Raw genomic sequence first — 25,559 nt, 5'->3', positions numbered from 1 at the left:
AAATGTGCTAAAGAAATTATACTTTGAGTATACAGCTTGTCCAATGTCATTCATTATTAATACTATTAGTAATATCTTCGGTAAAGGCTTTGATGCATAAATATTTCTGATAAAGGTAGGTTGTGTACTTTTGTCCAGCTGAGCAATCTTGCTTTCATAAAATATATACCTGATTCAATATTATATTCCCTTTTAATCAAATACTAAAAGTATGCTTGTTGACTCCGGTATCTCTTTAGTTAAAGACTTCGATGCTTAAAATGTTTAGGGAGAAATGGAATACTGGTGTGTATTTTTTCTTTAAAGTACCAAGACCAGCCATATACTGTATGTTTATGTTCCAAAATTAATATCGTTTATGGCCTTCACACGCGTTACAGTATGCTCCTATTCTTTTTATGCTCAGCTACTAAGATTTCCCTTCAGTGGTAAAATTCAATATCTACAACGGGCACAGCAAAGACGTTTACTGTAAGTCTTTCTACGACAGACCAACGGACCACGAGTGCCCCTGACGGTCAACGTACTGCGGTGCCGCGCGTCATCTTGCGTCACACTGCGCGACGCCACCTGCGGTACGTGTCTGTAACACGCACTTTGAATGGCTGCATCTGTAAGTTGAAAAGGTACGCTTTTTTCTGAGCAATTACCCGGTTGTACAGAACGGATTTAAATCTTCGGCGGGCACCCCCCTGCATATTCCAAACTATCGTCACCACTAATCGGAGGCTGTCATCGGTGAGAACTTCTGTGTGGCTCTGTAAGGCTTGACACGTCTGGCTTTGGTCAGTGTCAGCGTCAGCGACCGTTATAATGTTAAATCTATATTATTTTAACACATACAACGGTGTCTAAATTTCATAGCAGTTAAAACGTGGTGAAAATGTGCTTTGGTGTCTGTGTTTGATTCACCAACAGAGAGCTAAGAATATTATTAAGCAAAATGTTTTTTATTAACGGTATCGCTATAAGAAAATGTATCTATTCTTTATAGCGACATGTTCACAAACCAAGCTTGACGTTTTGAAGGTTTATTTTTTCGCAATGCGATGTTAAGAACATTTTTGGTGAAATACATGTGATTATAAATTAGAAAACTTTACATGAATATAAAATGTTTATAAACTTTCACGCTGAGGTCGATTTTAGCCCCCCCACTCCACTCTGCATTCCAGAGCTTTTAAGTACCGTGACCCCTCCACCACCTCACGTCTCCAAAATATCTCTAATACGTGATTTTAAAACTTTAAGATCAACCCGTTAAAGTATAAAGAACAACACCCCATCGTTTGTTGCCTGTTAAGACTTTTACGCTTGCGGTGTGTGGAAATTTATTTCAAACTTTCAAAAAAAGCTGTCGCGAATGTGTTATTAAAAATAAGCTGTGTCTTATTACATTATTTTAAAAACTTTAAGACCAACCCCACGTGTTTAAAATTTATTTTCTGGGCAAACACATCATTTGTGTTTGCGTTGTGTGTTAATACTTTTAAAGTTTAAAACATATAAACTGATAAGTGAATACTTTTCGCTCTCAATAAAACAATGTTCTAAAGCCACACAACCAATTGAAAAATGTCTTGTGTTATGTAGGCGTGGTTACCATTGGCGCATATTCTTAAACGCTCTGGCTTGACAGGGTAGCAGCGCGTCCCTGGAGCTGTCAGACACCGCCCGTTGTTGGGAGCTGCGAAGATGGCTTCTTTGTGTGGAGAAACATCGGGATCCGCTGCGTGAAGAGGTAGTGAAGAGGTATGCGGCTAAAATATTTTTTCTGAACGTGGAATTATTGTATCTGCGCTTAGCGTATGTCATTTTAATACTTGGTCTTCTTTTTAGCAAAACCCGACCCCGCCCTCTGCGCCATGTGACAGCGGCGGGTGTGTGAGCTCAGATGGGGTACCAGATATTGAAGAACTGCTGGGTGCTAGCGATGATACCTCTCTACAAATGGTAAATATTAATGAAAAACCTTAGCTCAAAAGTGCGTTAAATGCTCAATATTTTAGGTACAAAGCATGTCTATTTTGTTAAGCCTTCCTTTTCTTTTTCCTTTTATAGAATAAAGAGGAGGTTGACGGGTCAATCTTCAGACTACCAGCACAACTGAATGTTTTGTGTCTATGCTTGTGTGTTCGGCCAAATGTTAATAAAGCTGATGCCCAACCAGGTTTAGCTAACGATGTCCCTAATGAGCCCGATGTTATGGCCCAGATTGTGAAAGCAGTAGTTTATTGCATCTTCAAACACTGTTTAAAGGGGGTCCTGGTTGATGACTGCGCGGCCTGTTTGATTGACCATCCCGGGCAGCGGGGTCACACATGCCTGTCTGTTGGCTACACAGATGGGTTTGAAGATGTGATGTTTGCCGCTTTAGAAATGTATAAGTCTCTCAGTTAAGCCCGAATTTTATCGGCTGTTCTGTACACCGCCAGGTGTCTGGGTTCGTACACCAACTGCATAAAACAGTTGCTGAAAAACATAATTGATGACCGCTCCCCATACGAGCATGTACACACCATACTTGAACAGCTGGATGAAAAATTAGTACACGTGACTTTTGATGCGCTGCAAAAGAAACACTATTCTTATTTTTACAAACGGAAAAAAAAAAGATCTATGTAAAATGTGAATACAGCTTTCACTCTGTTTTACAAACCCGGGTGTGCCATCGTCCAAAGAATGAAGAATTTTGAATGTATATGTCTGAATTCTTACTAAGAGTGCTTTACACTTCTCTCTAAAAAGCTTGATATGCAAAACAAAGAGTCGAATGCTAATGTCCTTAAATTTGTTAAAGGGATAGATGTGTATGTCAAGAACTTGAGTGAAATTATTGCAGATCTGATGTTTTCAGTTCAGAAACGGAAGCCTGAGGGGTTCTACAGTGTGTATTCCAAAACACAGCGTGTTTTGCACAGGAACTGTGGTAACAGCATCCCGCTGATTAGGCAGGCAAATTTTTTTGCTCTGCTAGATCGGATCGCCCAGTGTGGTTCGCTTGGCTTTAGACGGGGAGCGGAAGGGGGTTAAGAATGCTTTTTCAGATGCCTCAATGTTTCTCAGCAATGTTGGGGTGGTGGTTACGCGTACCGAACTAATTTTCCGCGCCAACATTTAATTGTTGAATGCAAACAGGAGCCGGTAACGCGTGTGTACTGCGATGTTTCTGTGTTTGAAACCCCCACTGTTGAAATAAAGCAGTTCACATTTCACATACTTGCAAACTGGAGTCTGAAACTTGTGTAAAAAGTGATGCTGCGCTGTTTCTGTGTCTGAAAACCCACGGTTGAAATAAAGCGGTTCACATTTCACATGGTGTTTGTCCTGCGAGCTATTTCCGTGAGACTTCGCGCAGTCAGTGTGTGTGTGTGTGTGTGTGTGTGTGTGTGTGTGTGTGTGTGTGTGTGTGTGTGTGTGTGTGTGTGTGTGTGTGTGTGTGTACAAGCCTGATGCTTTTGAGACACGGCTTGTGCAGCGTATAAGTACCCCGGCCACCTGGCCGCGGCTGGCGCCACTCACACCCCGGGATCTCGCGGCCCTCAACAGACTCCCCGCGCCGCCGTAACTACCCGATTCCCTAGGGTTATAATAGAGCGCACTCAACCCCGCTGCAGACATGGTCCCCTTCCAAACCAATACACACTTTCACACACCTAAAGCAAAGGATGCACCGCCTTGGGGCTTTGGGACCCTGAGGCACCAGACCGACTGGCCTGAGGGGAAGGCAGGGGTTCCGATCCTTAAGGACACACCATTGGCTCCGGAGGGGGCGGGACATGCACACATAACAGCACGCCATTGGCTGGCAAGGGGGCGGGACATCCACCCACCGCTGACTCCCATTGGCTGGAAAAAGTGGGCGTGGTACCTGTCAAAAGTTTGCCGAAAGGTGTCGGTTTATACTACTTCTGTGTTTTTCCAGGGTGTATCCTGCCTTGTGCTCGTTGATTGCTGGGTTAGGCTCTGACTCTCAGCTCCTCTGTGACCCTGAATTGGATACAATAGTGAGAAAATGGATGGATTAACCTTTTTTAAAATTATTAATTAAAATGGGGAGAACTACATTATCAGAACAGTGCAGGGCGCACGCAGACTCAAACACGCTGTCACGTTTTGGAATGTGGGAAGAGACCCAAGGAGAACATACAAACCCCAGGCAGATAGCACCCCAGCTCTGGAATTGAATGCAGGGCCCCTGTGCTATGAAACTGCAAGGCTAACCCCTGCACCACAGTGCTACCCCCTAATTTTCACTTGTGTGCTTGATCTATTAAATCCTTTGTGTACAGGGTGCAGGTGTAAAGCACTTTGGGATCCTTTAAGATGAAAAGAGCAATAGAGCAATATACTGTAAATACAAAGAACTGCAATTTCATTCCAACAATGTCACAGTTGTATGTAAGAATCAGCCCAGGTACATCTATTAACAACCTACAGTATGTATGTCATTTATACTGCAACACTTGTCCTACAGTAAATAGTTTTTCCACAGTTACAGTGGTGTGAAAAAGTGTTTGCCCCCTTCCTGATTTCTTATTTTTTTGCATGTTTGTCACACTGAAACGTTTCAGATCATCAAACAAATTGAAATATTAGACAAAGATAACACAAGTAAACACAAAATGCAGTTTTTAAATGAAGGTTTTTATTAAGTGGAAAAAAAATCCAAACCTACATGGCCCTGTGTGAAAAAGTGATTGCCCACTAAACCTAATAACTGGTTTGGCCACTTTAGCAGCAACAACTGCAGTCAAGCGTTTGCGATAACTGGCAATGAGTCTTTTACAGCACTGTGGAGGAATTTTGGCCCACTTATCTTTGGAGAATTGTTGTAATTCAGCCACATTGGAGGGTTTTCGAGCCTTAACCGCTTTTTTAAGGTCATGCCACAACATCTCAATTGGATTCAGGTCAGGACTTTGACTAGGCCACTCCAAAGTCTTCATTTTGTTTTTCTTAAGCCATTCGGAGGTGGACTTGCTGGTGTGTTTTGGATCATTGTCCTGCTGCAGAACCCAGGTGTGCTTCAGCCTGAGGTCACGAACAGATGGCCGGACACTCTCCTTCAGGATTTTTTGGCAGACAGCAGAATTCATGGTTTCATTTACCACAGCAAGTCTTCCAGGTCCTGAAGCAGCAAAACAGCCCCAGACCATCACACTACCACCACCATATTATACTGTTGGTATGATGTTCCTTTTCTGAAATGCTGTGTTACTTTTAAGCCAGATGTAATGGGACACACACCTTCCAAAAAGTTCAACTTTTGTCTCGTCAGTCCACAGAGTATTTTCCCAAAAGTCTTGGGGATCATCAAGATGTTTTCTGGCAAAACTGAGACGAGCCTTTATGTTCTTTTTGCTCAGCAGCGGTTTTCATCTTGGAACTCTGCCATGCAGGACATTTTTGCCCAGTCTCTTTCTTATGGTGGAGTCATGAACACTGACCTTAACTGAGGCAAGTGAAGCCTGCAGTTCCTTGGATGTTGTTGTGGGGTTTTTTGTGACCTCTTGGATGAGTCGTCGCTGCGATCTTGGGGTAATTTTGGTCGGCCGGCCACTCCTGGGAAGGTTCACCACTGTTCCATGTTTTCGCCATTTGTGGATAATGGCTCTCACTGTGGTTCACTGGAGTCCCAAAGCTTTAGAAATGGCTTTATAACCTTTTCAAGACTGATAAATCTCAATTACTCTGTTTCTCATTCGTTCCTGAATTTCTTTGGATCACAGCATGATGTCTACCTTTTGAGGATCTTTTGGTCTACTTCACTTTGTCAGGCAGGTCCTATTTAAGTGATTGCTTGATTGAGAACAGGTGTGGCAGTAATCAGGCCTGGGTGTGTCTAGAGAAATTGAACTCAGCTTTCAAAAGATGTGATAAACCACAGTTGATTTATGTTTTAACAGGGGGGGCAATCACTTTTTTACACAGGGCCATGTAGGTTTGGATTTTTTTCCGCTTAATAATAAAAACCTTCATTTAAAAACTGCATTTTGTGTTTACTTGTGTTATCTTTGTCTAATATTTCAATTTGTTTGATGATCTGAAACATTTCAGTGTGACAAACATGCAAAAAAATAAGAAATCAGGAAGGGGGCAAACACTTTTTCACACCACTGTATTTGTTTAGATATTAATTCTGGCTCAGAGGTACTAACTGAAAGTTTGATAAAAGTTTCACTGTTCCTGCCCATCATGTTGAGTTCCTAGATTAATTGTTGACTCAAAGGAGTGTTTCAGTTACACTAAGTCCTTCATCTGTAAATTAATCCTGCAATTCACTGAAGAATGTGGTTCTAAAGTCACAAATATAAAATAGACAAACACAGATGTTAGTAATTATTTTGTGGTTGCAGATATAACTATTCTCTGAATCTAAACCTTTAATATACTTTATTTGTTGTTATACTGCAGGTACAGAAAATGTACAGCAGGCATGTGTAACATTATAAATTAAAGCAGGGTAGGCTGTCTGGAGTTACTGTATCATAAAATACATTTTATTAAGTATTAAGGTACAATTTGACACAATATCATATTTTCCTTCCACTGGTAACATTTCTTTTTTTATTCGTTTTTTTTTGTGTGACACGTCCTAAAATAAAAAGCAGCTCCCTTTTCTTTTTCAATGGTATATTTTGTAGCCTGAAGACAAAAATATATCTTCATTCCATTTCATTGAGGTCTGTTGTAACATGAATGTGCAACTAATTTATTTTGGAAGTGTAACAGATTATTTTTCAATCAGTACAAAATAATTTTGTAATTGTTGCTCCTCCACATAGTTTGCAGTTTCTATGAATTATATTTGCAACTGTTCCAATTACTGATTGTTATATCTTTGTGTATTCTGTATAGAGGCTTTATAGGGTATTTCAGAAATACCCTAGCTAAAAAACATTACTTACAACAATGTCAGCATACGGAACTTAACATAGTCTCTGCTCAGCTTCCTAATTAATAATTTAAACTCTTATTTCTGATTAAACATCTCTTAATTGGTTATCAATTTCCAATGCACAGGCATAATATAGAATGGAATGATAATGTATCAAGCACTCTGACAGTGTTTTAAATTAGCATCATTAAAAAAATAAACTAAAATAGAATTTGGAAATCGATCTGCTTGCAATTAAAAACCTAGCTGGAGTAAAAACCAGAAAACAAAACAGCAGCAAGGCACTGCCCTAGGATATTGCTTTTTTTACTGTTGTTCAGAATTGCAAGGGTTACTACAAAATTCAGCAGGTATAAGGGTTTGGTGGGTGGGATTGAGATGGGAAATCCTTTGCTGATCTGAAATCCAAATATACTGTTTCTTTTATAGGAAACTCTAGCTTTCTGCACTGGGTCTCTTTGCTGAGCTGCACATCTTACTGCTTAAGCTTGGAAAACAATGTATCTTCTTCACTCTGGACAGGTAGAGTAAGGGCTGAGTGCTGCTGCTGATGTTGATGAAGGAGAAGGCAAAGGGCTGGATGTAGCACTTAAACACATCGACAGAATAATATTGCTGGAATGGGAAAAGAGCTACAGGTGGGAGATAATTAAATACTATAATAGCCAGGATGGACAGAACCATCTTGAAGGCCTTCTTCTTCATGGGGTGCATCTCGTCTTTCCCTGGTCCAGATCTCTTCAGAGCCCACAGGATGGAGATGTTACAGAAGACCATGAAGGCAAAGGCAGTGAGGATACTGACAGTGAATACCTTCTCAAAGTTCTCAATCCCCCCAATGGCTTTGGCGATGGCATAGGCTAACGTGATGACCAGCACCACCACTGAGCAGGCTGCTCTGTATTTGTGATCTTTGAGGCCTGTGAAAGTGATGGGATGCAGCACAGCTACGTACCGGTCTAAACAGACACAGGAGAGAAACAAGGGCCCCCCCATGTCTTTTATACCATAGGTGAACATTAAGATGTACCAGATGTCCTTGTTATTAAGCAAAAACATGTTAACCAGATCAATAGGGACCATACAGCCAAAGAAGCCATCTAGTACAGCCAGGTTAAATATGAAGATATCGGAAGTGGAGGATTCACTTTTTTTTCTCAGTATAAACCACAGAATCATCACATTAGCAGGTAGACCCAAAAACACATTGAAAATTTGTACAGCTAGATCAAATAAAATACCAGCAACTCTTTCTTCACAGCCATCATAAGGAGTCCAAGGCTTTGCAGTAGCATTGGGTACATTGTAGTTGGGCAGGAAGGTTGTGTTTGCATACAAAGTATCCATTGTGGTCTGTAGAAAGCAGAGAGACAAAGCATATGGTTAATGTTTTTGCACAAAAACTGGAAGCTTTTAGTCTTCATGCATTAATTGATGATCATTATCAGGAAGGCAAATCAAATGTCAAATGGACTTTCTCTTGAACAGGCAAGCAATGACCATTGATGACAATGATGAATGACCCCCAGATGAAGTGTGATGATTGGGGTGGGACTAAAAATATTTTAAAAAGCAGTGTTTTATTCCCACTGTCCTTGCTGCTTGCAGAGGATGAACATGGTTTGCAGTGGGGTTCATGATATTTACAGGACAACGTATCAGTCACTGAATTAAATCGATACCAGATGTAGATTAATAAAACTTCACACTGATGTTATGGATTGGCTTAACTTTAAGAGGCACCATATACAGTAACTACATTATACAGACTTACATACAGTGCCTTGCGAAAGTATTCGGCCCCCTTGAACTTTTCAACCTTTTGCCACATTTCAGGCTTCAAACATAAAGATATAAATTTTTTATTTTATGTGAAGAATCACCAACAAGTGGGACACAATTGTGAAGTGGAACGAAATCTATTGGATTTTTGAAACTTTTTTAACTAATAAAAAAATGAAAAGTGGGGCGTGCAAAATTATTCGGCCCCTTTACTTTCAGTGCAGCAAACTCACTCCAGAAGTTCAGCGAGGATCTCTGAATGATCCAATGTTGTCCTAAATGACTGATGGTCATAAATAGAATCCACCTGTGTGTAATCAAGTCTCTGTATAAATGCACCTGCTCTGTGATAGTCTCAAGGTTCTGTTGAAAGCGCAGAGAGCATCATGAAGACCAAGGAACACACCAGGCAGGTCCGTAATACTGTTGTGGAGAAGTTTAAAGCCGGATTTGGATACAAAAAGATTTCCCAAGCTTCAAACATCCCAAGGAGCACTGTGCAAGCGATCATCTTGAAATGGAAGGAGTATCAGACCACTGCAAATCTACCAAGACCTGGCCGTCCCTCTAAACTTTCAGCTCAGACAAGGAGAAGACTGATCAGAGATGCAGCCAAGAGGCCCATGATCACTCTGGATGAACTGCAGAGAACTACAGCTGAGGCGGGAGAGTCTGTCCATAGGACAACAATCAGTCTTACACTGCACAAATCTGGCCTTTATGGAAGAGTGGCAAGAAGAAAGCCATTTCTCAAAGATATCCATAAAAAGTCTCGTCTAAAGTTTGCCACAAGCCACCTGGGAGACACCCCAAACATGTGGAAGAAGGTGCTCTGGTCGGATGAAACCAAAATCGAACTTTTTGGGCACAATGCAAAACGATATGTTTGGCGTAAAAGCAACACAGCTCATCACCCTCAACACACCATCCCCACTGTCAAACATGGTGGTGGCAGCATCATGGTTTTGGGCCTGCTTTTCTTCAGCAGGGACAGGGAAGATGGTTAAAATTGAGGGGAAGATGGATGCAGCCAAATACAGGACCATTCTGGATGAAAACCTGTTGGAGTCTGCAAAAGACCTGAAACTGGGACGGAGATTTATCTTCCAACAAGACAATGATCCCAAACATACAGCAAAATCTACAAAGGAATGGTTCACAAATAAACGTATCCAGGTGTTTGAATGGCCAAGTCAAAGTCCAGACCTGAATCCAATCGAGAATCTGTGGAAAGAGCTGAAAACTGCTGTTCACAAACGCTCTCCATCCAACCTCACTGAGCTCGAGCTGTTTTGCAAGGAAGAATGGGCAAGAATTTCAGTGTCTCGATGTGCAAAACTGATAGAGACATACCCCAAGCGACTTGCAGCTGTAATCGCAGCAAAAGGTGGCTCTACAAAGTATTAACGCAAGGGGGCCGAATAATTTTGCACGCCCCACTTTTCATTTTTTTATTAGTTAAAAAAGTTTAAAAAATCCAATAGATTTCGTTCCACTTCACAATTGTGTCCCACTTGTTGGTGATTCTTCACATAAAATAAAAAATTTATATCTTTATGTTTGAAGCCTGAAATGTGGCAAAAGGTTGAAAAGTTCAAGGGGGCCGAATACTTTCGCAAGGCACTGTATCCACTTTCCTTTTATGGTGCTGTATTGTACACAGAATAATAATACATTTTCTTACCTTGGCTTTAGAAACACATTAAAAAAAGAAAGATTTTAAACAGTTTTTTTCATCACTGGAATTGCTGGCTGATGTTACAAAAGACACACATGCATTCTGATGTCCAAAGCATTATTGCATTAACGGTGCTTTGGTGATAATGTTTTAGGTTACAATAATCTCTTAAACAAAATGTTTTGCTATATCATAATCTGGGTCTGCAGATAATACTTATATATATAGTATAGTATATATATTTTCTTTTGATATAACCCTGTTATTTCCAACATTTAAAAAGTACTCCAAGAGTTGGTGCTCACTGAAAAGAATTTGTTAAAATAATCACCCATTTTGAAAGGCAGAAATGATGTTGATAAACAAAACTCTTCAGCTGGCAACCAATAAACAGTTCAACAACAAAGCTAACTTTAAAATAAATATACAGTATATATTGTAACGCAACGGGGGCTCAGGCGGGCGCCCTTGCCGCATCTGGTCGGCCCCATCCCGACTGGAGGCTCGAACCCGGGACTCCCGCGTCTCTCTGCAGCGACCCAGCCCCGTGAGCTAAAGAGAGATCTCTTTACAGCCCAGTAGCTGTAGTCCTGCTATCACAGGGAAGGGCGGTGACGTCACCTGCTCTGGTACGCCGGCTCTTTACACAGTGCTTGTCGGCCGTAAGCGTTACAATATAAATCATTTTAATTAACCAGAGTGTAATCAAGTTAAGCTGGAAACATTTTGAGCAACATAAAGTAACTACGAAAAAAAAATATCCTGAAAAAAACAGCAACAAAATAAATGCACAACTCTATGTACTGTACAACATCCTTGAGTTACAGCCAGTAAGGAGCTAAAACATTATTATTTTTGTCATCTTTTGTGGAATGCAAATAACCCAATAAGAAAGGAACTTCACTAATAATTATCTTTAGTATTTGTTTATAAACATATATTATTTTTTGTCATATACAGAAACTTCAGCAGTGTAAATATTTTGCTTGATGACTCTTATTTAAGCATAAATAAAGTTAAATTTATATTGTAGCAATAGACAGACTGCTCCAAGCGGCAACACAATTGGATTATTAAAATATATTGCACTGCAGAATTATTTTAGCAGGCTGCACAAATATGTAAAAAATAACAAAACTGACTACAGGTGATTTCATACATTGTATTACTTTATCCAACAATACTGGGGCTCCAGATTTCCTCAAAACATGGTGACAGAAAACTCATCACCCCCTATAATTGTTAATAATTATAATTGTTCAGTCTTTCATTAACACTTGTAGAAGTTTTCATAATGAATGTTATGAAGTCATCATAACATTTCCTAATAAGCATACTGGTTAAAAAGTCAAAAAGAAGGAATTAAAGGGGTGAGATGAGGATACAGTATTTGAATTATAATGGTTTTTGAATAGTGTTTCTTGTACCTACTGTATGAAAGGCCGAATTTTGTTTGTGTGAACTGAACTGCTGATACATGCCAATTATTTTTCTAGTTGTCTCAGAAGAATAACATCAAATTGCTTGAAAGCATTTTGAAAGCATGTTCTATCTGCCTGACTGAAAAATTACCCCATCTGTCAGGAATAATGTTCAGTCTGTATGTAATTTAATATCAGTAGAAAAACCATATTCATTGAAAAATTAAATGCTAAACATAAAGCTTTTCTGGAGACATTCCTTACCATTTTGGTTATTTCGTAGCCTACAAAATATGACACAAACTCAAAAATAAAAAAGACATTTATATCACAATTTTATCAATTAAGTAATTAATGAAAACTTGAAAAAAAACTGTCTCCATAATACACTAGTGAAGAAGATAGAAAAAAGATTTTATAAAACCAAGAAAAAAAATTTCTAAAAAAATGACTAGGCTATTTAGTTATATAATATATTCTTCATTGCATTTATCCACTAATTTTAGTGCTCTTGTTGACTGAAACAGCTTACATTTTTACATGCTTAATGCACTAATAATTAGTGAGTTAGTTATCCAATGATATTATAGTGATCATGGACCAAACTCATATGTTGCATAAATATGAAACTGCAGCAATTGTATTTTAAGCGCACAGTGATCTTACCAAACCACATGCAGTGTTTTCATTCAAGATTGATTTTTCTGGTGTTCTTCTTGTGTTGACTGTCAATGCGTTCAGTCCTGCATGAGTCTTCTGCACAGACTTGAAACTTATAAATCATGGGCAGGACATTTAGGGAAGGTACCCCTTTTTGTCCAGAGGGGATTTAGGTTTGGTTTTCACAACATCCAATCGGAAAAGGCGGAATAGAGGTCCATTGTTTCAAACTATCATTATATCCACTATAAAATAAATGTTTTGTGATGCTTTGTGTATAAAAATATAAAAAAAAATTAGAGGCTTACAGACAAAAGACAAGACTATATTGTAGACTGCTCCTAGGAACACTTTAAAGCTAAGTAATAGAGGGTAAAGCACTTATAATGTATAACTTGATATTGATAATTATATCAAAGCACATAGAATATACTGATTTCAGTATCAGCCTAATATAGTTCAAGTAGGTAGCTTCGTCAGCATGCAAAGGCTGCAAACGAACAAGTAAAGGTTTATTATGTGCTGAAAAGAGAAGAAAAGAAACACAACCTCTCTTCTCTTTTCAGCATGGAATAAACCTTTACTTGTTCCTAATAACCTAATATATCCTAGTATGTGTGTAGGGAGCAACAGCTGAAAACACAACCCTGTTAAAATTCTGAATTTGTTTAACAAAATCTGAACATTTTCATTTCTCAAACCACATGTGCTAAGGAGCTCTTTCAAACAAGACAGAATCTATATTCCTGAAATATACATGTATATTAAATAATGAAGGGGCCTTCTTTAAATATCTTGCACTTACCAGTTAACAGATCAGTTTCAATTCAAAGTATATAAGTGAAATGATTTTGAATTACCCAGTTCTAACCAGATGTGTTTCATCTTACTCTGGTCAGGGGGACCTAAACAAAAAAGCAGCCATCAATAGAAACAAGAACAGGTGAGCATTTACTGTCATTAGCAGGCTACTCCTAGATGAAGACTCTCTTCATTATAATATAATCCATAATACTACATCGACACTTTATTACTTTTAAAAATCAGAGTATGTTCAATATTTAACTAAATTTAATAATAAATATATATATAGTATATTGCATTATAAATGAATAGAATCACTATTTAAATCAAAATCAAGACTAGTTTGAATAATTGTGCCCTAGCTAGAAAAGTAGATTTGCACGTCTCTGTTAAACACTATGTACTGTAATAATTTCTGAAAATTCAGCAAAAATATTCTTAAATTTTGTTTAGAATTAAAAGCTAAAAAAATATGTTTTTTTTCTGTAGCTGCCCTTTTTGCTTTTCCATTAGCAGCACCCTCTGGATAGTTAATTACAACGCCTGCAATTTGCTTTCTCAGTCTTTCTTTCACGGCCAACTCTGCAAAGGAAAAGGGGTGCAGTGTTCTCAGTTTAAGATCTCATTTGGTTTTTCGTAGCAGCTAGTGACAGCTGAAGGCTTAAGAGATTGTGATTGTAAAGTGAATGTAAAGTATACCTTGTCTGCTGCAATGGTATTCTTCAAATAAAAATTATCCGTGAACTATCAAGCGTTTTAGCGATGCCTAAGCTTTCTTTCTCTAAACGGAATTTACAGAATAAGATGATTTAGATGAGATGTCCCCTCAAAACATCTAGTGATGTTTTGAGGGGAGTAGGGAAAAGACGATACTGTACATTAATGTTTATGGTTCTATAATAAATGTAATACGCATTGCTTGCAGAGGAAGTGAAGTCAAATGAAGCAGAAATGTTATTTTAAAATAAAACAATATAAATAAAAAACACTGAATGAAAAACATACATGAAATTACTGAGAAATGCACTAAAACAGCATAATATATATCAAAACTTTTAATATATAGTGTCTCATATTTTTATAAGTTTATAAATATTTACTGAATATAACTTATGTTTGCTCATGTACTGTATATGTTGTTTATTGTTGTTAATTTAAGCCTTGTGGGTGGTCATGGTAAATGTAGATCTACCAATGGTCTGTGCTTGTTTCCTCTACTTCTCACCTGAATAACCTGAACCAAGCAAAGCACTGTCCATGTGAGAACTCACAAATGCATTTTATCAATAAATTCACAAATCTGCATTTTTATTGCTTCTCAGCAAAGGGTGGCACAGTGATGTGGTGGTTAGTACTGCTGCCAATTTCTGGGGTTGTTGTGGAGTTTGTTTGGTTTCCACATGTTCATGTGGGTTTCCTCTGGGAGCTCCAGTTTCCACCCAAACTTATAGCAGGAAAACTAGCCCTGGTGTGAGCTTGTGCATGTTTGTGTTTGTGTTTGCCACGTGATGGACTGGTGTCCAGTCCTGGGTTAATCCTGCCTTGCACTTGTTGCTTGCTGGGAAGGTTTGGATTCCCCAGTGACCCTGTACTGAATAAACAGATTAGAAAATGGATAGATGGATATAGGCTCACAGAATATTAATATCAGACTGTTCCTTAAAAACATAGCATATAAATATGTTTTATATGCTATGTGATATATGCTAGAGATATTAAAACATAGCATATAAATATTGGATAGAACAGCCTTTATTGCATTTTTAATCTTTCACAGTCTTTTAAAATCAAGCAACTGTCAGTGACCTACAGAAGAAGTGATGGAAAAAGGCAAATAAAGCAGCATGATTCTTTCAGTTAATGGAAGGTTGAAAATTACAGAAGGAAGTGATCAATACTGCAGTGACCTCTAGTGGCTAAAACGGCAATATGTTGCTGGAACAGCCAAGTTATTGCGCAGGTATTCTGCAGCTGTGTCTGCAGGTTTTTTATGTCACTTTAAGAGTGACAACAGAGATTGCGTACAGTGGCCAGGATTGTGTCGCTGTAGGTGTGCTTGTCTTGTCCTTTGTGTCTGTTTCCTCCTGCTAATCAAAGTCTTTAAACACAGACAGTGAGGCAGGAAACAATTAGCAAGGATTGAAGAACACACTGGTTGCCCAGACATAATGCAATTACCACACCTTTAGGATTGGTACATAGAAGTGTGTGGTGTTTCTGAGCCAGTTTGGACTAAACTTTGGGTGAAGTGGGGAAGGAAAGGAAACAAAGAAGTGATAGGGCTGCAGGACAACTGGACATATCACTCTGCAACTCACAACTGGTAACCCACTGAAGCTAAGCAGGTGTGAGCCTGGTCAGTACCTGGATGGGAGACCTCCTGGGAAAAACTAAGGTTGCTGCTGGAAGAGGTGTTAGTGGGGCCAGCAGGGGGCGCTCACCCTATGGTCCATGTGCGTCTAATGCCCCAGTATGGTGACGGGAATGCTATACAGTAAAAAGGTGCTGTCCTTTGAATGAGATATAAAATCAAGGTCCTGACTCTCTGTGGTCATTAAAAATCCCAGGGTGTTTCTCGAAATGAGTAGGGGTGTAACCTGCCTAAATTTCCCATTGGCCCTTACCAATCATGGCCTCCTAATAATCCCCATTGGCTTCAGTACTCTGCTCTCCTCCCCACTGATAGCTGATGTGTGGTGACCATTCTGGCACACTATGGCTGCAGTTGCATCATTCATTGGTGGTGGTGGAGGGGAGTCCCCATTACCTGTAAAGTGCTATATAAGTGTAAGCAATTATAATATTAATTATTATTATTAAATTTGCATATTGACAGGTCTCAAACAGCTTATTGTTTATACCCGTAGTTCTCAAACTGTGGTACGCATACTACTTGTGGTACACGGAGTGCCACCAGGTGGTACGCCAGATGACCCTGGAAATTTTTTGTGTGCACTGAAATGGGTTTTCATATTTTCTATTTTAAGCGCGAGAAAATGCCTCAGGTTTTAAGATCTGTGTTAGACTTTGCTGTCAAAGTTGTGAATTGTATCAAGGCTCAGCCAATGAATTCACATCTGTTCAGTGTGCTTTGTAATGTGGCTGGTAAAATTAGCCTACCTGGCTGATATATTCTAGATAGACCTCAGGAGAGGGTGACTGTAGACCAAATGAGAGACTGATGACAGAACTGAGGTACTATGCTGGGACTTTCTTTTCCTAGGGGAAAAGAACAAAGGACCTGGAGAGCTGATACTGAATAGACAAGCGTGGACATGGCTGCATCCTTCTTCATTGTGGCTGTTCTTCTCCTAGTAACACATTCCACTACCAACAAATAGATTATTTTTGTATATATTAATGTAATTGTGTTGCATAGGACAATAAGGACTTTCTAGTGCCCTTTCCATATTACCAAAATGGACTCTCGAACCTACTGGAGTTAAATTTTGTGTTATGGATGTTTTGGTTTTGGGTAGTGATGAATGTTGTGATCACTAGAAAATAGAAAGGGCACTTAATACTAATGTCTGTTGCTGGTCTGAGGGTACACTGTGGGGTCTGGAAGATAAAAAGACCTTGAGACAGAAGAGCAAGTGTCATATTTGACACATTATATGTGCTAGTCGGCATAGTCTGCTACAAAGCTAAAGCAGTTTCTGCATCTACGGATCTCCTATCCATGACAAAAGAAGCAGCACTGAGAATCTGAAAATCTGGTCCTGTTTACCCAATAATCACCCTGATCGAACCCTTTAATAGCTAACCTGAAAGGAAAACCCGCAGACACAGTGCCCGCTCCACAACCAAAACTGAACAACCTTGCTTTAATGATATTACCCTTTGAGACTGCATTATAATTAACATCTGAAATTGGTGGGCTGTCACATCCTCTTAACATTGCGCCCTATGATTTTAAGTTTGACCCACATAGATTTTTGACATTTTTATGAAGATGTAGAGTTCAGGAGGAGGTCTAACCTTAATCTTGCCCACTTCTACCTGCCCACATATAAATACCATGTTTCTAGATTAATTACTGCCCCTGCAGCAGATCTCTTTCTCATAAAGAGTGGGGCAGGAAGATTGTAGTTCTTTTCAGCCAGAAAAGTTAAGTTTAAATCTGGGTTCATTGCTACTCCTCTTCCAACTTCCAACTACATTTGAATTGCAAACCAATTCATTTGTCTGTATTGCTTGTATCATGTTTCTAATACTCCTGCTTTAATGTTGTCATGCCTTCTACTCACCGCATTCCCACACATAAACGCACCTGCACTAATTTCACTCCAGCCCTGAGCACTTAGGCTAAATGACACTGTCCCTGAAAATCAGCCAACCACGACACTTCCTCAATCAACGGACCTCTGCTCATCGCCTGGTGTTGGTTGTACTTAAGTTCACCTGCCTTGCTTTTGTTCCGCTTTTGCCTTCTGATTCCTCGTTGCCTACCTCGGAGCTCTCACCTCGACTTCGCCAACTGTCTTGCCCCCTCGGACTTGGAAACCCACTTGTTGTTCTCCTCTTTCCAACTTTTGGATTTGCCTACTCGACTTTGACCTCAGCCTAGCCCTTCTCTGGTTTGGATACCCTCTCTCTTGCCTTTTTTCCTCACGGACCTCGGAACCCGACTCGGACTTCGCCTCTCGTTTTGCTCCTTAGGTACCGCATAGGGACCATCCTCCAGTTTCCTTAGCGGGTCACCCCTGACAAATGTACAGACATTTAAGTACCTACCCCATCACATTTTATTTTCCTCACTGTTGACGTTTTGTCCAAAACACTGCTTTGCATAACATTGATATTTCTTAAGAACATGGAATATATCCATTGGAATATTTATGGCAGCAAAATTAGTGTAATACTATTTCAGAATTTTCTACTGAGTAGTTTGTTTCATTTTGTTGCTGATTTGATAATAGCCTATACACTCATAATCAGAAAGCACCTTATTCTTGGTAGAGGGTTACAGTAATCAACACCTCAGAATCACAGGTCACAGGGTAGGATTACACCCTGAAGGGAATGTAGATCCATCACAGGACACACACACACGCACACTCATATACAAGGTCAATTTTGATAAAATGATTAACATAGATAGAGTATCTATGGACTATAGGAGAAAACCAGAGAATAGACTTCAAGTACAGAGAATCATAGCAATCCAAAAGTTTTGAATTAAGAAAACTTTAGCTGCCCAAATCATAGATGCTGTGCACTGTTTTAAATATCTACTGTATAACACCCCTATTAAGCTACATCTTTGAAAAGCAACATCAAACAAGACACACATTAAAACCATACTGATTAACCAACTATAATGATCACACAGTGTTACATTAAGGATAATAATACACATCTGTAGCATAGAACAACAGTGTAGGTGCACCATGGTCTTACCAAAGAGATAGCAAAATCTTCCTTCAGGATATTTTCTTTACTTCAGTGTTATTATTTTGTGGATTCATCAATGCGTTAAATACTTAAGGTGCTCCCTGCATGGAAGGGAATACACCTGGGGCAAAGCATAAGAGAACTCTGATGGAAATCTTAAAGGCTTTCTTCTGGTGATGAGGTTCAAGTAATTAGGAAATGAAGAATGACATAACCATGCTGACCTAGAGCCTGGGACTGGGGCTCGATTGGTATCTGGAAGGGCACAGGGAAAGAATCAGAGGGTATAGTGTCCATGGAGGAGGCAGGAGACAGGGTACGAGGTGTATTAAGTAGGACATCCTGGATCAGATTCCTGAGGTGTCATCTCCATGGTCCTGGGTCCAGTTGTCTTCAGCCGCTGGGTTCCGATGTTTTGGGGCCCTGACATTCTGTTACGCTGGGCCGTAGATGAGAAAAGGGGCATTGCAAAGTAAATGTTCTCAGAGTCCGATTAGTTGTGAAGATTACAGAGTTTATTAGGAGGAAGGATGATGACAATGCAGTAATAAGGAAGCAGAAAGGAGGACGGCAGGCAGTTTTGGGATGGAAACAGGAGGGGATGATTGGTAATTAGCAGTGATAGCGTCTGCAAATGGGAACCGGAAGGCTCCTATTTGAGAATGGGAAAAACTGTGATTAACTCCTGGAAGCCCTGAAACATAAAACAAACACACACTCTAGTTAGGTGACTCAATTTCAGAGTCCTGAGAAAGGCTTAAATAGTGTATGTAGTTCTGAACGAGGCTGATAAGCCCGGCCTGATCTCCATAGTGATGGCCCTGATGAGCTCCTTCCACATGGAGATTGAAGGTGCTGATGCAGGAACACTGGAGCTCGTCTGGGCACCAATATCCTCACCGGAAAATAGTAAGGGAGCAATGAAGGTCAACAGGACATCAGGATAGACCAGAATCGTTAAAACTACTGGCAAATCCAACTGCAAAACTGCAGGAGTGAAAATGAAGCAAGACCCTGAGGATACAAGTGGAACCCAAGGGTTTTTTTTGCACTGTGGAATGAACAATCCTACTTTTTTACACAGTGATTTGTAGGTGTCTGCTGCAAATAATCTGGTCATATGGGTTTATTTCTTATTAGCCTATTTCTTTTGAGCATTCAAGTGTCAGTAGAGGCTTCTAGCAACAACAGCAACAAGATGGGTCAAATCTTGTAGTGACGTTTCTTATACTCTTGTGAGGGAACAAAAGATTGTTTGAGAACCATTACTAGGACAGGAAATGAAAAGGCACAACACAGTAAAATCCTCATTTGATTGGAATTTATTAAATCTGTACAAGCACAATGGTATACAAATGTAAAACAGAGTCACACATCAGCAGATATGTAATACATATGGAAGACTGGGGGTTTGTCTTTCTATGGCAAGCCTCTCAAGGAAAAAAATATAGACAGAAACAGAGTAAAGACCAAGAACACATCAATTCACATCAATCACTCCTTTTTATAGAGTTTTGACCACCATCAAAGTGCCACTTATTCCTGGCAATGTTCTGTTGACGCAGAGATTAAAGAGAAGCAAATGACTCTAAACTGGCCATTCAGTTTAGAATAAGTATTACCTAAATTAGTTTATGAAACATTTTACAATTTGTGCATTGAGTTCTTATTTCTATACAGACTTAACTCTGTAAATCACAGATTATTTGTTTTGATTTATAATTGTGTAAAACTAAGGCACTGTACTGTACCATTCTGCATGTAACACCTTACTGCTGTTTGGGAAGATTGACTAGGGGTTTGCAAAACAGTTCTGTGGTTGTAACAGAATTTGTTCACTCCACCTTCTAAACTGTTTGCGCAAAAAGCAAAGTATGTCATTCATTCCATTACGAGACACTCTCTGTAATCACAGTAAAAGTTGCATTGATATGCACACAAAACAGGTCTAGGCACCCACAGACAATAAAAATATACAATGGAACAAAAACATATTTAGTGTAAACAAAATTTTACACTTAAAAGAAAGCTCTTCACAGTGGCTAAGCCATTGCAAAAATGTATCTGGATTGTAGACACATCAAGTCACTGATGGGAATTCCACATTGGGGATTTGTTTGTGGTCAGATCTCCTCAGTGAGGGTATAAACTTTGCCAAACCTCAGTATTCATCTGGGAGGACCCTGTTTGTCATACGACAATACACATTTGTAATACAATGTTTCTGACATATGAAAATTTAACTTTGCAAACAGAGGGACTTGGCTGAACAACACATCTTACTGCTTGAGTTTGGCAAACAAGGCACCTTCTCCAGTCTGGACAGGTAGAGTAAGGGCTGAGTGCTGCTGCTGATGTTGATGAAGGAGAATGCGAAGGGCTGGATGTAGCATGTAAATACAGCAACAGCATAATACTGCTGGAATGGGAAAAGAGCTACAGGTGGGAGATAATTAAACACTATAATAGCCAGGATGGACAGAACCATCTTGAAAGCCTTCTTCTTCATGGGGTGCATCTCATCTTTCCCTGGTCCAGATCTCTTCAGAGCCCACAGGATGGAGATGTTACAGAAGACCATGAAGGCAAAGGCAGTGAGGATACTGACAGTGAATATCTTCTCAAAGTTCTCAATCCCCCCAATGGCCTTGGCAATGGCATAGGCTAACGTGATGGCCAGCACCACCACTGAGCAGGCTGCTCTGTATTTGTGGTCTTTGAGACCTGTGAAAGTGATGGGATGCAGCACTGCTACATACCGGTCTAAACAGATACAGGAGAGAAACAGGGGACCCCCCATGTCCTTCACACCATAGGCAAACTTCTGAGCGAACTTGGCATCTTTGCTATGAAGCACATATAAATTAACTAGGCTCAGAGGGACCATGCAGCCAAAAAAGCCATCCAGAATAGCAAGGTTAAAAATGAAGATGTCTGAGGTGGAGGATTCACCTGTGTTTCTCAGTAAAAGCTACATGACCATAATGTTGGCTGGTAGACCCAAAACCACATTAAAAACCTGCACCCCTAAGTCAAACAGAACACCAGCAGGCATTTCATCACATCCATCAAATGGTGTCCATGGCTTCTGCAAGACATTGATTTTGCTGTTGTTGAATGGGAAAGTTGAGTTTGAGTAGGAAGAATCCATTTTGGCTTACAGTGAAGGAATCACACCCTATTCAGCAAAATCTAGAAAAGTGAAACAGAGAAGCATTTAAAATGTATAGCAAGAACAGACCAATGACATAAAGAACTGGACCAAAAGAACCCAAGAAAGATGAGAAGAAGAAATCAATGAGCTTAAAGGATAGTTAAAGGACTCTAGAAAGTACCTCAGCAATAATCAGTGGCCTTTTACAATATCATCAGCAGCATGTGTTTTTTTTTGGTTGGTGAAAAAAAGAACGTGGGAGTCTTTAACATGTCTCAATTCACCACAGTGCACTGATGTGCCAATCCAGAGAAATAATAAATGCATTATGACTTCAGATCAGAGAAGAAGCAAAATATCAGGACAACACTTTAGGTTAGCTTTTGTCCTTTGTTTATATACTTTTGCATCTAAAATTTGGTTTGCAAAAGAAAAACAACAATTTATGAAGCAATAATTAAATGGCTTTATCAACCAAAAGCTATTTTCACTTTCATGTGACAAAGAATTTTACCTTGTGCTTTTTGGATAACGACTACGAGAACAATCTATAATTTTACATGTGATGACAACCTGCCAAACCTAAGACAGGTGAAGAACAAACTAATATGATTAACTAAAATGGGCAGAAATTGTGACCGACTGCAGTTCAAATGAATGGCACAAATTCCCTCCTGTCATTACTACTGGAAAATGGTTCTGACTGATAACAATTGAATTTTCCTAGAAAGTATGATGTCACATATCTTCACACACATAGAATACTGGTTTCTAGCTCCAATATGCAATTTTAAAAACTACTGAGACTAAGAAAAAACACTTCAAATCTAACAAGGTCTGAAATACAGTACAGTACCACCAACGACTGTTGATAAATATCTTTTGTATGGCTATATTATATTAAAAAACTTTAATATTTTTTAAAAAAGTATATATTAAATATTAGGGTATATATTCCCCAGTTCCGCAGTGTGCTTATTAGATCAGTACATTTGGTTGGTTTGCAATGTTGGTTTGCAATAATGAAGTCATTTCATTGAACTTTTCAGGAAGTGGCCACAAATTACTATATGATTCCAACAACTTAAGCCCTCCTTCTTAGGTTATCAAATGAGAAATTGTTCAGTGTATATAATTCAAATATACAGAACATTATCGTATTTGCATTTTTTCTAACAAAGATATCTTTGAAGGCTGACAAATTGAATTTGTTAGAAAACACAGAATTGCTCTTAATTGCCTCTAAAATGGCTGTTAACCTTTCAGTGAGGAACCTGCCAATTCAACTGCCAATTCAAAATTAAAATAGGATTTATAAAAATCAAAATACATAGAAAAGAATGTTTATATAAAATAATTTCTGTATACCTTTCAATATGCAGTCTCTTTCTATTTAAAGAATTTTCCACCATCACATGGAATGCTGTTCCCCTGGTCCATTCCGGCTATTAAAACTACTGTATACTACATTAATTATTAAAAGTACTGTATAGTATAGATTATTAAAACTACACTCCAGTTTTACTGTATAGAAATTGACATTCCTCAGTCATGATTTCAGAAATAATTATTTTGGTTTTACAAGTTGCATTGGTTCTCAATTTAAATAAGGAGCAGGGACTGACATTGGCGTTCTTCTAAATAAACCTGCTGTTGTCATTCACAATTAGACAACACTGAATACTTGTAAACCTGCATAGAAATCCAGATAAGACATGAATACTTAGAAAAATAAGAAATAGAAACAGAGTAAAACAGTCAAAACTTTGTACATATAACAGTAAATACATTTTATACAACAGTGGAAGCACATAGTGATCTTACCAAAGCAAAGGAAATGAATCCCTTAAGGTCTTGTTTGCTTACTGTGGCTACGCTTAACACTGTGGAAAATCCTTCAGGAACTCTCTTTATGGATGTGGATTTTGAACCTCTGGGAGAAGGCTATATAAGGATTTGCCACCCCTCTCCAGAGGATAAAAAGGAAGGGATTTGATGACATAAAATTAGACGAGAGATGAGGGGCCAAGCAGTTCCTATGTGGAGCCTTCAGGTGTCGATATTTAGCCTTCCATCACACCGGCACTCTGGAGAGGCTGTATATTCTTCACATCTAACAGATTTTCATCTTCTTGGCTGTTCAATGACAAGGACGGGCTCAGAGGCTGACAAAAACATGTTTTTCTCTTACATAGTATTTCTCATACATGGGAAGGTGTGTGGTATACCCATTTACAGATTGGCTAAATCAATCTGCATTTGAAAAACTGCAAGCTTTCAGAATTACTTTATATATATATATTTAAGGGGAAATGAAAAGGTAACCTGCCCATGTCTTTAGCCCTCAAAAAAAGAAAGATGTCAGTGGGTGAGGCTGAGACTGATGGTCATTTTGTAAGTGTGTACATGTCTGTGGCTGTGTGTGTCCTGTGCTGAACTGGCATTCCATTCAGGAGGTTCCCTGCTTTATGTCTTTTGCTTGCCATTCTAGGCTGTGCCCCCTGACTTCAATCCTGTATTGAATAAAGCGGTCAGAAAATTACTGGATAAGTACTTACTCTTACACTTGAAGGAACAAAATATGTGTGGTCTAACGTTGGCTTTATGCCAGAACATAAAGTGGAACCTGTCTCTGTCAATAGGCCAAGAGACATGATCTAAGATATAAGATGCTTATTCTACATGTTTATTATAAACTTTTTGCTCAAACATTTATACAGGGAAATTATGCTTACTTGTACATTTGAGCTGTATGTCATGTCACTAGGTAAACTCATTGAGACACAGTTTTATGGGCGGTGTGGTAACAGTTTGCTTCACTAATCTTTGCATGAACTTTATGTGATGTACAGTAAATCCATATATAGACATATTTCTGTATTACTATTAGGGGGAGTGTCATTTTAGCTTGTTTGTTCCAGGGTATAAAAGACCATCTTTAGTTATTTATTTTCGAGTCTGGCTTGCAAGAGAGTTAGACTCCCATATGCATATGTAATAAAGGGCTCTTCCTACACAGACACCTGGACGTCTGTCATTTGTATGACATAACACACTGAAAAGTTTAAGATGTTTCCCAATACTTAATGTCACTAGAAAGCTCTGTGTTATGCTAAAGTGTGTTTTTTGTCCAAATGTATACATTTGATTTACCCAAAATAAAACATTCTAAATTATTTTTATCATGCGTATTAAGGTCATGATTAGAAATACAATTTGTGTGACTGTAAAGCAAGGAAACAGTTTTGACCTCACTGACTCATCATTTCCTAACAAGAAGACATAGCGTATAGACAGCATCAATATGAATACTGACAGCTACTGGGTGCTATTGTGTTATTAGAATTATATTCAGTAAGGGAAGGAAAAGCAGAACTATTGGACAATTTTATCTATGCAAGTATGTTTTATGATGTTACTTGTCGGTCTGGAATCCTATCCATTCTCTAATCACCTTTTCCAATTCAGGGTTGCAGGTGAGCCGGAGCTTATCCCAGCAAGCAACAGATGCAAAGCAGGATACACCCTGCACAGGATGCCAGTCCATCACAGGGCACAGACACAAACAAACATACACTCACACCGGGGCCAATCTTCCTCGATTTAACCTAGCGGACTATCTTTGCACTATGGGATGAAACCCAAACAAGAGAACATACTAACTCTTCATGTCTGGAACTGAACCCTGGGCCCTGGCACTGTGAGACAGCAATGCTAACCACTGCACCAATGTGCTCCTTGAATACCCATATTTAATATCAT

At 39.1% G+C, this 25,559-nt stretch overlaps 1 protein-coding gene and 1 pseudogene across 1 annotated transcript; both read right to left on the bottom strand.

Annotated features, from left to right (window-relative positions):
• Nucleotides 1–7,191: 7,191 nt before the first annotated feature.
• On the bottom strand, nt 7,192–8,248 carry LOC107075896 (G-protein coupled receptor 4-like). Its single transcript, XM_015338905.2, has one exon. The coding sequence runs from the start codon at nt 8,246–8,248 to the stop codon at nt 7,337–7,339; it is 912 nt and encodes a 303-aa protein (XP_015194391.1). The 3' UTR covers nt 7,192–7,336.
• Nucleotides 8,249–20,882: 12,634 nt separating this feature from the next.
• On the bottom strand, nt 20,883–21,794 carry LOC102682614 (G-protein coupled receptor 4-like; annotated as a pseudogene).
• Nucleotides 21,795–25,559: the final 3,765 nt, after the last annotated feature.

Source organism: Lepisosteus oculatus, chromosome 18 (genome assembly GCF_040954835.1).
Source record: "Lepisosteus oculatus isolate fLepOcu1 chromosome 18, fLepOcu1.hap2, whole genome shotgun sequence".
NCBI lineage: Eukaryota > Metazoa > Chordata > Actinopteri > Semionotiformes > Lepisosteidae > Lepisosteus > Lepisosteus oculatus.
The sequence above is the reverse complement of the archived record's forward strand: the minus strand, read 5'-3'. Positions and strand labels throughout refer to the sequence as shown.

What these genes read in the sequence shown, in the direction of transcription:
- LOC107075896 (XM_015338905.2), bottom strand. Translation starts at nt 8,248, where the DNA reads ATGGATACTTTGTATGCAAACACAACCTTCCTGCCCAACTACAATGTA.